This window comes from Grampus griseus (assembly GCF_964374135.1).
Source record: "Grampus griseus genome assembly, chromosome: 2".
Classification (NCBI taxonomy): Eukaryota; Metazoa; Chordata; class Mammalia; order Artiodactyla; family Delphinidae; genus Grampus; species Grampus griseus.
The window spans coordinates 82,027,583-82,042,882 of NC_139018.1; the positions used below are offsets into that span (position 1 = coordinate 82,027,583).

The following is a 15,300-nucleotide window of genomic DNA, read 5'->3' on the forward strand; positions in this document are numbered from 1 at the left end:
GGAATATTTTGTGAATACCTCTTTATTCTTCAGATTTTAGTTTTATGTTTTCATTATTGTGGGAGACTTCCCAGATGCCTATGACTTGGTTAGATGTAAAGGTTTCCATCATGTAAGCAGTTTGTGGAATATTTTGATCACTGATGCTGATACTTAGCTGTGGTTAAAAATTTTTACTAAAAGTAAAAAGTTCTGATGGGGGGCTGTCTTCTCAGTTTGTTATATAAAACTATCATAAATACAGAATGAGGCAAATTTAGGCCATTTCAGAATGCAGATATTGTAACATCATAGAGTTAGTTTATTATATCAAGTCCATATAGTGGTAACATTTATTGAGTACCTAACTGTGAGCCAGGTACAATGCTAATAAGCACTTTGCATAATTTCCTCATTTAGTTCTCAAACCCTGCAGTAGATGCAGTTATTATCCCCATTTTACAAATCAGGAAAATGAGGGTACAGAGAGTTTAATTTGCTCAAGATTTTAACTTTTAAATGATTCAACTGCCTTTGGAATCTAGGAAATCTGACTTGCTATTAAACACAGTATTATTAACTGCCATGTGGTACTTTAGACTGATGACTGCTGCATGGAAAATAATAAGTGTTATAGTTTTAAAAGTTGCCAGTACAGGGACTTCCCTGGTGGCACAGTGGTTAAGAATCTGCCTGCCAATGCAGGGGACATGGGTTCGAGCCCTGGTCTGGGAAGATCCCACGTGCCGCGGAGCAACTAAGCCTGTGCGCCACAACTACTGAACCTGCACTCTAGAGCCAGTGAGCCACAACTACTGAGCCTAGTGACACAACTGCTGAAGCCTGTGTGCTGCAAATACTGAGGCCGCGTGCTGCAACTACTGAAGCCTGCGTGCCTAGAGCCCGTGCTCCGCAACAAGAGAATCCACTGCAATGAGAAGCCCATGCACCGCAACAAAGAGTAGCCCCCGCTCGCCACAACTAGAGAAAGCCCACGTGCAGCAATGAAGACCCAACTCAGCCAAAAAAAAAAAGTTGCCAATACAGAAGGAGTATTTCAAGACCTTTATCTTTCTAATTAAACTAATTCCTTACTGTCCATATCTGTAAAATGAAGAAATAACCCATCTCATTGGGGTTGATGCAGTAAAGTTCTGTTAAAACACAAGTCAGAGTATTCTACTCCCTTGCTTTTGTCACCCTGTGGTCTCTTTATTGTGATAAATTAGAGTACTAACTTTGTTCGTGGTGTGCAAGACTTGATACAGTAAGGTCCAGTAAGTTAAGTATTATTTCATTTCTTACCCTTCTCCTGCTTATGCCTGCCATCTTCTTTTGAACTTAATATTCGTCCTTAAACATGACATACTTGTGTCATGCTCCCTCCATGGAGCGTCCGTTGCCTTTTTCTACCTGATATACTGCTGTTCAAAATCCACATCAAATATGAATATTAGTCATTTCCTCTCCTGTACTCCCAATTTGTGTTAATATATCTTTGCCCACTAACTTGTGAGCTTCTATAGGGAAGAACCATAACTTTTAAATTTTGTTTATGTGTGAAGCATATAAATAAATGCTTACTGGATAAGTGAATAGTCCTAATGTGGCTATCTTCTAAATATCATCTGCTTCTTTATAGCTTAGAAAGCAAGTAAGTACTTACACTGTGAGGTGCTATATCATAAATTACTTCTATTAAATGCTTCCTTTTTTTATACCCAGTCTCTGTAATAATGTTTAACATTTTGGATGGTAATGTTTACTTAAAATATACTGTAGAGAACATAGGATGTTTTGTCACTGTAAATATCCCTCTATGGGAAAATATCATAAATTCTCATTGTACTGAACAAATCTTAAGGAATTCTAAGTATCTTCTCTTTTTTGTTGTTGTTCTTTGAGGGTATTTTGGGCTATTTTGTTTTGGTACAGTTGTAGTTAGAAATGGAAAATAGTTATCTTTGCCTCCTGTATATGGATTGCTTTCATATCCTCAAGAAGGTTTTTCCCTCATCTTTTGTATTGTTTCCTGTTGCTACTGTAACAAATCACTACAAACTTAGTGGCTTAAAATAATACAAATATATTATATTGTAGTCTGAAGGTCAGAAGTCCAAATGGATCTCAGTGGGCTAAAATCAAGTTATTCGTAGAGCTGCATTCTTCCTGGAAAATCTAGGGAAGAATTCATTTCCCTGCCTTTTCCGGCTTCTAGAAGCCCGTATTCTTGTCTCACGACCCTTCTTCCATCTTCAAAGCCAAGTAGTGTAGCATTTTCAACTCTCTGATTCTGACCTCCTCTTCCGCCTCTCTTTTCTACTTTAATTGCTCTTATTTTGGTTTCATTTTCATTTTCTGAATATTACTTAACATATTTCATTCACTTGGAAGTATAATTTTGTGGTCTACTTAAGAGAATGTGATGTAACTCTTCTTAACCAGCATTCAGATAACACATTTGTAAGGAATTATCATCTTGATAAATCTGTAAATTACAGGACCTAAAAACCTATTGCAGAGCAACTTTGCCCTAGGGATTAAATGTTCTTAATCTCAGGTTTGTGAACCTCTTGGAGGGGAGTGTGAATCCCCAGAATTGTGTTCAAATGTAAGTTTTTAGCCATATATGTATTTTCTTCATAGGAGGTAGGTAACTGTGCTTTAATCACAGTTTCAGTAGCATCTAAAATACCTTTCCTTTGTTTTTCTTCCCTTTTCTCTCTGTTCTTCTTTCTTCTCTCTATATATATAGACACACACTGTATATATACTACATCTTCTTAATCCAGTCATATGTTGACAGGCACACTTGGGTTGCTTCTGTGTCTTGGCTATTGTAAACAGTGCTGCTATGAACATTGGGCTGCATGTATCTTTTCGAATAAGTGTTTTCATTTTTTCCAGGTATATACCCAGGAGTGGAATTGCTGGATTATATGGTAGTTCTATGTTTAGTTTTTTGAGGAACCTCCATACTGTTTTCCATCGTGGCTGCACCAGTTTACATCCCTACCAACAGTATACAAGGGTTCCCTTTTCTCCACATCCTCTTCGACTTTTTAGATAAATTACTGGGAACAAGTGCCTTTCAGCTATTTTAAAGAAGACCAAGAATGAAATGCTGAGTTTTTGACAATAAGAGTACATTGTCATTATATAAACATAGCTGTTGTCTCAGAGACTAATAGATTGCAAACATGATACCCAGAGAGAGTAAAAAATCCTACAAATTCTTAAATTTTAATTCCATGATGGCAAATACTATTTTTCTTTATTTTCCACATTTACTAGAATGGGCATCTATTGTCCACATGATCAGGAAAAAACATTTGTTGTTATTTTAAGTAGGAGACTGATTTCGTTCCTTGCTCATAAGTCATTTTTATCTAAGTAGGGGATTATAATTACAGATTTTAATAATACTACAAAGCAGAGTATAACAAAGTTTATAAGAGCTGCCACTAATGTCTTTGGGAGTGGTTGCATGTTTTTAGACAGGAGTTACTGTTTTTATTTGGGGAAAGAAGACATTTGAAGGCAAGGAAGTTATGAGATTAAAAGCACAGTTGAAAAGTTTAACCTTGGCAGGAAGGAAGGTCTTTCAAAAAAAACCCCACATTAAACAACTTGAAAATTTTTGTGTTAAGTATTCTAGTCTTAGAGCTTAAAGTTGAAAGCTGAGTTGTTAAATTCTAAACTAATGAAGGCTGTGGTATAGGGAGTACAAATTTATTTACATAAGCTTCTAGAATACCTTAAAGTTTAAAGGATCAACTTGAATAGTTAAGGGAAGCAGTTATATATTTGGTATGGTTGAAAACACGAGATTCAAAAAACAGTTTATATAAATTATTGGCCAGCTTTAAAACCTCTTTTGTTGTATTAAGGTGAACAATGAATCAGGCAACCTTATTCTTCCAGTAAGGAAATCTTTATTTTATTCAATTTTCCTAAAAGGGCAACACATCTCTTCTAGGTGGTACTTTCATAAAACAGAAAAAAAGAAATTGGAGTGGTGAGGAGAATTACGTTAGGGATACTTTTGTTTAAAACATATTCCTACACTGTTAAAACTAACATTCTAAAGTTTCTGCAGTATTTTGAGTAAAGCCAGGATATAGTTAAAATGTGTTTTTAATTTATTTAAATTACTTTTAATTTATAAATATTAATTATAAAATAATTTTTGGAGAAACTGAAAAATGAAGGGAAAATATTCTGATATCACCATCATAAAATAACTTTTAAAATTACTAGGGTTTTTGTGTATTTTCTAATACTCTTGCTTAAGCAGTTTTATATTTTAAAAATACAAAATATGCCTAAGAAGCATTATATAAATTGTAAGTGAGAATTAGTAATATTCAAAGATGATAAAATAAGAGTCCATATGCTCTGAAGAGGATAACTGCTGCTGCACTCTGAAGTTAAACTATACACTGAGCTTCTAAATGGGGTTATTTTCCTCCTTGGGTCTCCCCAGTCTTGTAGAATCTAGTATAAAATTCTTAAATTTTCTAATTTACTACATAATTAAGTGAGAAGGAAGAGTCAGGATCCTAGAGTAAAATAAACACTTAAATAATTATGGGGAACTTGAATTTTGGTTTTGACCGAAGTTCTACCTTAATGACTTCGTAACTTCACTGAACTTCAAATGTGCTGAGCTTTACATGCATGAGTTCAATTCACACATATTTAATCTGAGCCTAATATGTCTAAGTTATGTGCCATGTTTCTGGTATATACTTAGACTTAAACTCTTAATAAACCAAATAACCTTCATTTACTATTACTTCTATCCCTCCAAGATGGTTTCCACTGTAATCTTCTCCAGCTTCTTGGGATGCATGTCATGTTTATTTATAGCAGAGGTAACTTGTTCCAGCTCCTCCCGGAAGGAGGATTCCAATTTGATATCGACCTCAGCCCAGTTTTTATGCACCCATAACTCCTCTGGTCAGTTCTCTGAACTGAAGATTGGTAAGAATTGGCCCCAGGCAAGAATCAGAGCCTCTAAACAACTGAATAATAAAAAGCTTAGACAGAATAGTCGTCTGTAAATCTAAAGACTTTCAGAACTTCTATACAAAGAATTATTTTGACCCTAGTAATAGAGGATTTTGTTTGACCTTGTAAATTTTATTTTTTCCCAGCTCCTTCCTGGCTTTGAATTACCAGTATGACAACTACTTCAATTTTAAATTCTTTGTTGTAGTAATAATTAACTTATAATAACACTTATATGGTGTTTATGTGTCAGGCATCGTTTACGTTTATTAAAGGTAGGTATTGTAACTTTCTCAAGGACATGTAGGTACATTGCTGAGCTAGGATCCAACTTAATAAAGTTTTAACTTCAGACTCCTTACCAACAACACAGTGCAGCTTTAAAAGTATACAACTCTCTGGCCGAAGACTTGTGTCGAAACTATATGAAGAACTTCTAAAAATCAATAATAAAAGACAGCACAATAAAAAATAAAAGACTGGGACTTCCCTGGCGGTACGGTGGTTAAGACTCTGCACTTCCACTGCAGGGAGCATGGGTTTGATCCCTGGTTGGGGAACTAAGATCCCGTGTGCCACACGGTATGGCAGAGAAAAAAAGAAAAAAAAGACTTAAAAAGAAGGCATATAAATGTGACCAATCAGCATATGAAAAAAATGCACAACATCATGCATCCATCATGGAAAATGGATATAAAAATCACAATGGATTACCACTTAAATACTTACTACAATGAGTAAAGTTTAAAAAACTGGAAACAAGTGTTGGCACAGATGAGGAGTAACTGAAACTATCATACATTGTTGATGGGAATGTATAATGGTCCAATCACTTTGGAAACCAGTTTGTTAGTTTCTTACATAGGTAAACCTACTACCCTATGACTCATCAATTCCATTCCTAGGTAATTATTAAAGAGAAATGAAAACATACGTCTACAAAAGACTTATACAAGAATGTTTATAACAGCTTTATTCATAATAGCCAACAGCTAGGAACATTTCAAATGCCCATCAACATAAGAAAGAATAAATGAATTGTGATATATTTATTCAGTGAGAGGACTCTGCTTAGTGGTAAAAAAAGAATGAAGTACTAATACAACAGCATAATGAGTGAAAGAAGTGAGACAAAAAGGGTACAAGTCCTGATTCTATTTGATTCCATTTATGTGAAGGCCCATAACAGGCAAAACTAATGTATATATTAGAAACCGGGGATAACAGTGTTACCTAGGTTACCTATTTGATGGGAGGGAGGCTTCAGGGAATTTTCTGGAGTTCTGTATCTTGATTATCCTGTTGGTTGTACAGACGTGTAATTTGTCAGAATTTGTTGAACTTTATATTTAATATCAATATGCCTTATGTGTAGAGTAAAGTAGAAAAAAAGCAAGGGGTAGATCTCACACAAGCACTCTGACAACAGAAATGACAACTGGCAACTTAACACTTAGAATGTGCAGAGACAATAAGTAGCACATAATTGTTACATTGAATCTCAGTTGATAGTAGTAATAACCAAGACATGTTTAAGTTATATTCAGTGTAATTTTCTAAGAAGTCAGCAAGGTATACCACTTTTAGAAAGGATTTCATTAATAATTATTAAAAGTTTTACAACTAAAATGCTGAGATGTCAGTTATCTAGAACATTAGTATATGAAACATTACTTAGATTTTATGTAAAAAATAGTTGTGGCTAATACTGGGAAATGATTCTAAATGGAATTAGAATATGGTCTCTCTTAAGAATAGTCTGCCAAAAAGAGGGCATGAAAGACCAATTTATCTGATAACTTACTAAAATAAAACATGTTTATATATATTTGTGATTTAGATTCCGAGGTGTTAGAAATAATCAAAAATGTGTCTGCGCTAATAAGCATGTTTGTTTCAGCATTTTACTTATATTTCAAATGTTAGAAACATACAGATGTCACAATTAAATGTGCTAAGATACAGCAGTAATTTGTCCTGATTATATTGTAGGAGGTGGACATATATTAGATAAATGTGATGGCAGACTGTAGTTTGACCGTGTTTGTCTCTGGGATCCTTTGTTACATGTTCCATGGCAATCAGATGTGCTTGAACTACTCAAATGATGAATTGAAATAATCGAGCTGTAGTCTTTTATTGTGAGATTGGTCTTCAAAATAAGTTAACCTTTAAGTCAGTTACTCTGTGGTTTTTGATCTTTTTCAATCAGGTTACTGTCTGTGGACTGTCATGGAAGTAGTAAACACTTTAGTTACTACACGTTAATTGATGTGGTCTTTGGTTTCTCAAGCAAGACTGACACCTTGGCTGTTTTTTGTTTATGGAAAAGCTAACTTCTAATCTTTGCATCTATTTTAGTAATAGTTATGCACGAGTGCGAGCTGTGGTGATGACCCGGGATGACTCAAGTGGTGGATGGTTACCACTTGGAGGGAGTGGACTAAGCTGCGTCACTGTCTTCAAAGTCCCTCACCAGGAAGAGAATGGCTGTGCTGACTTTTTTATCCGTGGAGAGCGACTCAGGGACAAAATGGTAATGAATAATGCATCTATTGCTATAATTTTAAAATTCTATAGAATGAATTTTCTGTTTAAAATTATGATTAGTATACTATTATTTATGAAAATTATTTTTGTCCAGGATCAATGATTGTTTCTGTAGCTCTTTTAAAGTTAAAGACAGCAAAATATGCCTGTTTCTTTGCAGCTGGGACTGACGTTAATGTGCATGTGTTAGAGGGGAGCTGCTTTTCTGTTAGGTTTAATGCAAGAACATTCATGAATAGTCCCCCTAGTTATTAACCCAGGTGCACCATCTTCCCCTTCTCCCCACTGTTGCCTAGACTGGAGGTTGGCACTATAGTCCACAGGCCACATCCAGGCCTGTCATGTGTTTTTGTACAGCCCATGAGTTACGAATGGTTTTTACATTTTTAAATGACTGGAAAAAATCAAAGAGTAATAATTTTATGAACATGAAAATTATATGAAATTCAAATTTCTATGTCCATAAGTAAAGTTTTATTGGAACATAGCCAAGCTGATCTGTTTACATTTTGTCTCTGGCTGCAGTGACAGAGTTGAGTAGTTGCAACAGAGACTGTAAATATCTGGCCCCTTATAGAAACATTTTGCTGGCCCCTATCCTAGACTCTTGTGTTCTCAGATTGTTTCTCTTCATCCCCTATCAATCTAGGCTCATCATATGACTACCTGGTGGCCATCCTAGGTTTTAACTCTACTATCTTCCACCCAGACAAGTGTTTTCTTACATTCATATATTTAAAAATTTGAATCTAACCTTTGATAATGTTAGACGTCTACTCTCTCTTAATTAGTGTAGAAAGCTCTTTCTCTTTTATTTCATTTGTGAGCCAAAAACAAATCATATCTAAAAAGCTGAGTAATGTTAATGTCATTCCTGCATTAAGCAGAGAGCATACAACTTAGAAGCAAAAAGAGAATAAAAGTGCCCAAAATTTCCAAGACTCTTGAACATAACTGTTATTCCCTTTAACTATATATCTGTGGATTAGTTTGTGAGCTCATTCAGCATCTATAGTATTATTTCTATTGAAAATGTGTTTTAAGTGTTGAATAATTCTTTTATACATGAACATTTTATACTACTTTTAATTTTGGTTCTTGGTTTCTGGATTTTTTTACTATTGAATTATTTCAGTAATTTTAAAAGTTGCCTAACTTGTCTGTGCTCCAGTTTCTGTCTCAGTTAACTGGAGAGTTTTCCTAAATCGTCTTGAAAGCCTTCTAACTCTAATTTTTTGTGAGTTTAGGATTTACTACTGTGTATCTCAATTAACCAGAATGTGGTTTTAGGACTAGGAAACCCCATTTGAAGTCAGAAGTATATATGATAAATTTAACATGTCATCTCTAAAAGTTTAAATATTTAAATGTGGTTCTGGCCTTGGATAACATGGTGGCTAACATATACTGATGCTTATTTAAAATATGGCTTGTAGACTTCTAAGAGAGAGCCTATGGTGACCCATCCTGGAGTGTAGTGCTTTTTGTCTGAGCTGTTGATAATTGGCGAGTGTTGGAGAAGAAGTTGTAGATTTTAGAAACTGAATAAAATAGTGACAATCTAAGGCATTTTTTAATAGTAAAAATGGAAAAAAGAAGAAAGAAGTCAAAGGTGGAGAAAGGGAGGGAAAAAAAGCTTGCTAGAAAAAGCATAAGAACAAGGAAAAGATGACCTAGATGTGAAAAAGAGGGAAAAAAAATATCAGAGTGAAACAACACAGTCGACCCTACGTATCCATGGATTTCACATCTCTGGATTCAACCAACCACAGATGGAAAATATTTGGAAAAGAAATTACAGAAAGTTCTAAAAAGCAAAACCTGAATTCTCCTTGTGCTGCCAACTATTTACATAGCATTTACTTTGTATTATAAATAATTTAGAGATGACTTAAAGTATATGGGAGGGAGGATGTGTGGGTTATATGCAAATACTATGCCATTTTATATAAGGACTTGAGCATCTGCAGATTTTAGTATCAGTGGGGGCTGGGGGGCGGGTCCTGGAACCAATCCCCTGTGGATACCAAGGGACTACTCTATTGGCTATATTGATGAGCATGGACAGTTTACTTGAGGAAAATTAAATAAGGAACCAAATCTGCATCACTAGGAGTGAGGCTGGTCAGAGATAAGCTCAGATTAATGTTTTAGGTGGTTGCTCAGAGTGTGGCTTTGACATAAGCTTAGAGAGAGTAAGCCTGGGATTTGGACATAATACAAACTTATTTCCTAATGTGGGACATAAAAAAGGGCCTTAACTTAATCCTAAGGTGTAGAGTCATAATAGACTAACAAGAAAATAGGTTCTTTTGATAGAAGCACTGACCTAGGAATCAAAACGGTTGTTTCACTTAACCATTTCTCCTCGAGGAAGCTTGTTATTTGTGAAACAGGAATGATAAATATATCTCAGTGTAGACATAAAGGAAACATTACTTTCAATTGGAGGATTGTCTTAATTCTTGTAGGGAATAGTTATAATAAAGCATTTTAGGTTATGGGGAAATTGTATGACCAAAGGCAGAGGCAATAATGCATGGCCATAAACTGAAAGTAGCAGTCTTGTGAACTCTCAAGACAAATGGGACAGTGACATTGAAATAAGCAGATTAATTGGCCCCTTCTGCTGCATAATACACTTCTAAGATACTTCTGAAGCAATTACAGAATTGAAGTATTATTCTTTTACATTATCACCGCATTTGGGGGTCATTAATGTCCATTTCTATAGATATTTTTATTGATTGGCTTTATTTTAATCCATTTTTCTGGGTTCTAGTAATATAAAACAGGTGTACACTGTGACTGTTGAATCTATAAGTTTACAAAGTTAATGATAGTTTTCTTTAATATCCTTCTTGATGAGTAAACTGAACTTTAATATTGTTCCTATGTAATAGTTAATCATGTAAAAGATAGTGCTACAAACTGTGTTCTCTACCCATTTTGTCTGTGGGTCACATCTTAGAGTCCTCTACCTTGGATGAATTATAGAAATGAAGTGAGATACCTACCCCTCATACCTCAGGAAAAAACTTGTGTCCTTTAAGAAAGCATGGATAATTAGTAATGAGGTACCTATAGCCACTTGTGTAGCTAATAAAGAAATACTAGATAATATATATATATATTTTTTGCGGTACGCGGGCCTCTCACTGCTGTGGCCTCTCCCACTGCAGAGCACATGCTCCGGACGCGCAGGCCCAGCGGCCATGGCTCACGGGCCCAGCCACTCCACGGCACGTGGGATCCTCCCGGACTGGGCCACGAACCCGTGTCCCCTGCATCGGCAGGCGGACCCTCAACCACTGCGCCACCAGGGAAGCCCTAGATGATATTTTAAAGAGGGCTTATAATAGTCAAAATACTAGTTACAGTAGTGAAGATGAAAGATGGCTTTTCTGAAGAGTGAACGAAGCATTTAGTAGAAGATTTTTCCAGTCTTAGATTTACAAGTACTTGTACTAAAAATGTCTTGTTACACTTCCCAGAGGGTTATATTTCACTCTTTTTTTCTTTTTTTTTCTTTTTTTTTTTTTTTGATAAGAAAGGGAGCACAAATCAAGAGCAGGCGGATGAGGATTTTTCAAGAAGGTGGTATTTTGTATAATTTGCTCAGTATTCATTCATTCAGAGTGACCTGAAATTATTTCCTCTGATGCTTACCTATAACTTGCTTGTTTTTGTGATACTTACAAAGGTAGAGTTTATTTCCCAAGTTGCTAATCTAAATTAGAGCTTCCCAAGCTATGTGCCATGAATAGGTAAAAGTGGCTGGAGCCTCCAAGTCTCTTTGCCTCTTAACCACTAGGCTCCTTCTCTTTTCTGGTTGCCTTATAATTGTTATTTTTCTGAGTATGCCTGAGAAATAAGTTGGAAAGCACTGCTTTATGTAATTGGCTTTCATACTTTATTGATAATTCAGGAGAAATTGAAAAAACACCAGGCTTTGGTGTTGTAGCCCAAGATAATGAAAGTACTTTCTCCCAGATGCTTAGGGATGTATGGAATGGTCTTTGACAAGGATAGCTTCTCAGAACCCCTTTTCTTGATATGTATGAGTTGTATCATCCATTTCCTTCTAAATCTTTATAGCTTTGATTTCTCCCTTTAATTCTTTAATATAAATTAGTGTTATCTTGGATCACATTTTTTTAAATGCTAACTAAAACTTAACTGTTAATTTGTATAAATAATCTTTACTGTAGTGCTTCAGATCTCCATGATAGAAACTTTCTCTTTTGCATTCATTTTTCTGTAGTGGCTCTTCTCTATTGGTGTGACATTGCTATTTTATAGGCAAACATTTTGTCATCTTACCATATGTATATGTTAAATTATTTGATCATTTTTAGTTGAATTGTATGTGATAGGAAAATCTAAAATACTGAACTATAATACATTTTTAAAGTCTTTATAAGTACCTGAATAAACTTTCAATAATGATATTAAATTTTTGCTAAAATATTTACTACTAAACAAAGTTTTTAATAACTGTGGGGATCTAAATTAGCCATTCTTAAGCTTTTATTGTAGGACAATAAAATACTGTAAATTTACTAATCAATGTTATTGTGCTTTTTAAAGCATATTGTGTGCTAAGAGATGACAAAAATCGAGTGGGCTACACAGAAAGATACAGTAAGACTTACAACCACAACCTCTGTACTTAAGATGTTCTGTGGAAAATAGAAAAAGGCACTGTTCAATGTCAAAGCAAACTTATAGCTATCATTATAAACTTAGAGTTTATACTAAGTATAATAATTGAAACAAAGAAAGGAAAAAGCAGGAGATATCAAGTTTAGGAAGTTGCCAAAGAGATTAAGGAATTGTTGTTTTGGATTAATAAGTAATTAGGTTGTGGATAAAAGTGGTTTATAAAAATTAAAATGCCTATGAGATAATAGTTCTGTTGTTTAAAAAGATACATTTCTAAAATGGAGTTTCTTTACAGTTATTAGAGCCTAAAGCAAAACTCGACTATTTTTAAAGAAGAAAATAAAATGATTATAGCATAGCAGTAGCTTTATTAAAAATGAGACTCATCCTCCTTTCCACCATGGGAAACCCCAAAAGACCAGGGAAATATCTTTCTGCCTTGGATTGAACTTTATAAAGTACAGAACAATTTTCTGCTTAGCCTTTCCCACTGTGCCTCTGTGAATTATTCTATTGTGAAACATCAGTCCTTCTACAGTACTCTTCCTCCACTAAAAAACCAATTCTGTTAACTGGCATTACCCTTAGGACTCAGCAGCTCTGTCTCTTGAAAGATACTGGTTTTCCTGTTCACCATAATATCACAGAGTTGGGAAATAAGTGGGAGTGGGAATAGAGGTAGTGTCAGCATTTTTGTTGTTCCTTGTTCCCCTCACAGAATGTTACTATATAACCCACATATAGACATTTTTTTACTGATACTCTGTACCATTCAGAACACCATCCTTTAGCTTTTATTTTCATCTACTGATCTTAGCAGTTCCTTCTAAATGCCAACTTTTCCACATCTGAGCCTCATCATCATTCTTGGCTACTTTTCTTTGCATGGCCTGACCTTCTGGTCTTCATTTCAGCAGGCTACTTTCCTGGATCTGGTTGTTACCAGAACTTTTCCATTTGAGGAGTTTTACAATTTCCTGTCATTTCTATTTTATTTCCCATCCCTTGCTGTACAGTTTGATGCTTACTCTATTATCTGTGCCACTCATTTCGCTAGATTCCTTCTGGCTTCTTTTATTATTTTATTATCTTTATTATTATTTTATTCTTATTATTCTTTAATTCTTTTATTATATTTAGTATCTTTTATTATTTTCTTTTTAAATCCAATCTGAATTTTCCTTATCAGTCATTTAAACCACTCTTTCATTGATATTTCAGTGGAAAATATGTTGCTGAGTTGTTTTTTTTAAAAAATTTATTTGTTTTATTTATTTATTTTTGGCTGCATTGGATCTTCGTTGCTGCGTGCGGGCTTTCTCTAGTTGTGGCGAGTGGGGGATACTCTTTGTTGCAGTGCACGGGCTTCTCATTGCGGTGGCTTCTCTTGCTGTGGAGCATGGGCTCTAGGAGCACGGGTTTCAGTAGTTGTGGCATGTGGGTCAGTAGTTGTGGCACATGGGCTTAGTTGCTCCATGGCATGTGGGATCTTCCCGGACCAGGGATTGAACCCATGTCCCCTGCATTGGCAGGCGGATTCTTAACCACTTCACCACCAGGGAAGCCCCTGTTGCTGAGTTTTAATCTTACCTTACACTAAAGGAACTTTGTTGAATACCCATTGTTAAAAGGGAAAATTCAGTATTTAAAGGTGAGTCTTTCATGCAACAAATATTTATTGAGCATCTACTCTTTGCTAGATATTTGCTGTTCTAGGCACTGGGGATATGTAAATGGACAAAGACAGAAATCCCCGTTCCTAAGGGAACATACATGGTGGTGAGGGCCAGAGAAATACTACCGTAAATAAATAAGTAAATGAATGTTATGCTATACATAATATTAGAAAGTATTAAGTGCTGGGGAAAAAGGAGTGTAGGGGATTTTTTGTGGGGAGGTTAGTTAAAGTTTTACTTAGAATAACCAAGGAAGGCCTTACTGAGAAGATCTAGGTAACATTTGAATAAAGATTTCTATAATGAACAAGGCCTTATATTTTAGTTTATATGTTCAGATTTTTAAATCTTCAGTATTCTTAAAGTAGGATAAATCTATATTCTTACTTAAATTCTTATGCTACACTGTATAAGATCTTGGACTTTTCATGGATTTGGTGAATGATATCAAAGTATGCATCAATAATAGTCAGAGGGCTTCCCCGGTAGCACAGTGGGTAAGAATCCGATTGCCTGCCACTGCAGCAGACATGGGCTTGAGCCGTGGTCTCGGAAGATCCCACATGCCATGGAGCAACTAAGCCCACGTGCCACAACTACTGAACTTCCACTCTGGAGCCCGTGTGCCGCAGCTACTGAAGCCCGTGTGCCGCAGCTACTGAAGCCTGCGCACTTGGAGCCCGTGCTCCACAACAAGAGAAGCCACTGCAATGAGAAGCCTGCGCACCGAAACAAAGACTAGCCCCCGCTCACCACAACTAGAGAAAGCCTGCGCACAGCAACGAAGACCCAACACAGTCATAACTAGATAGATAGATAGAAAAAAATAGTCATAAACCTAGGTATGAGTGATTCCTCCATTTATTCAATCAGGTCTTCTTTATTCTTGATTCTGTTTCATCCTTTTCATCTCTACCCCTCTTCAGTCTTGTCTGTATTATTGCAGATAAGGTTTCTAATATTTGTTCAAGGCCCAGTTTTCACCTCTCTCTAACTTTTGTATTGCTTACAATACTGAACTTTCTAAAGCTTGGGTCTTGTATTCCTTTAGTAGTTTCCCCAAAATTCCTAGATACAATTTCATCTCCTTAATTTCACCACAATAAACTCGTATAATCTGACCCTTAACTTCCTTGAATCTATCTACCTGTTTCCCAAAGACAACACTTCCACGATGTTGCCTTACTGAGTTACTCATCGTTCACTAAAAGCATGCATTGAACTTAGAGAAATGCTAGCCCCTCTTTTACATTAATTAAATACTATAAAGATAGTATACTACAAGTTGTATGTGGAATAGAGAATGTGTACATACAGCTTGCTAGTCCTGAGGAAATAATAATGGCAGAAACAATTTCCCTTTTATTGTCACAGGTAACTCACAGATGGACAAATAGGAAAATTGAGTTAGAGGAAG

The 15,300-nt window shown here is 35.5% G+C and overlaps 1 protein-coding gene across 1 annotated transcript in view; it reads left to right on the forward strand.

The window, feature by feature from the left end:
- Positions 1-7,315: 7,315 nt before the first annotated feature.
- SPRED1 (sprouty related EVH1 domain containing 1) overlaps positions 7,316-15,300 on the forward strand; it is a gene marked incomplete at its 5' end in the record, with an annotated part of 69,113 nt that continues 61,128 nt past the window's right edge. The window contains one exon of the mRNA XM_082648787.1: positions 7,316-7,528. Coding sequence (XP_082504913.1) covers positions 7,316-7,528 — 213 coding nt within the window. The remainder of the gene's footprint in view (positions 7,529-15,300) is intronic.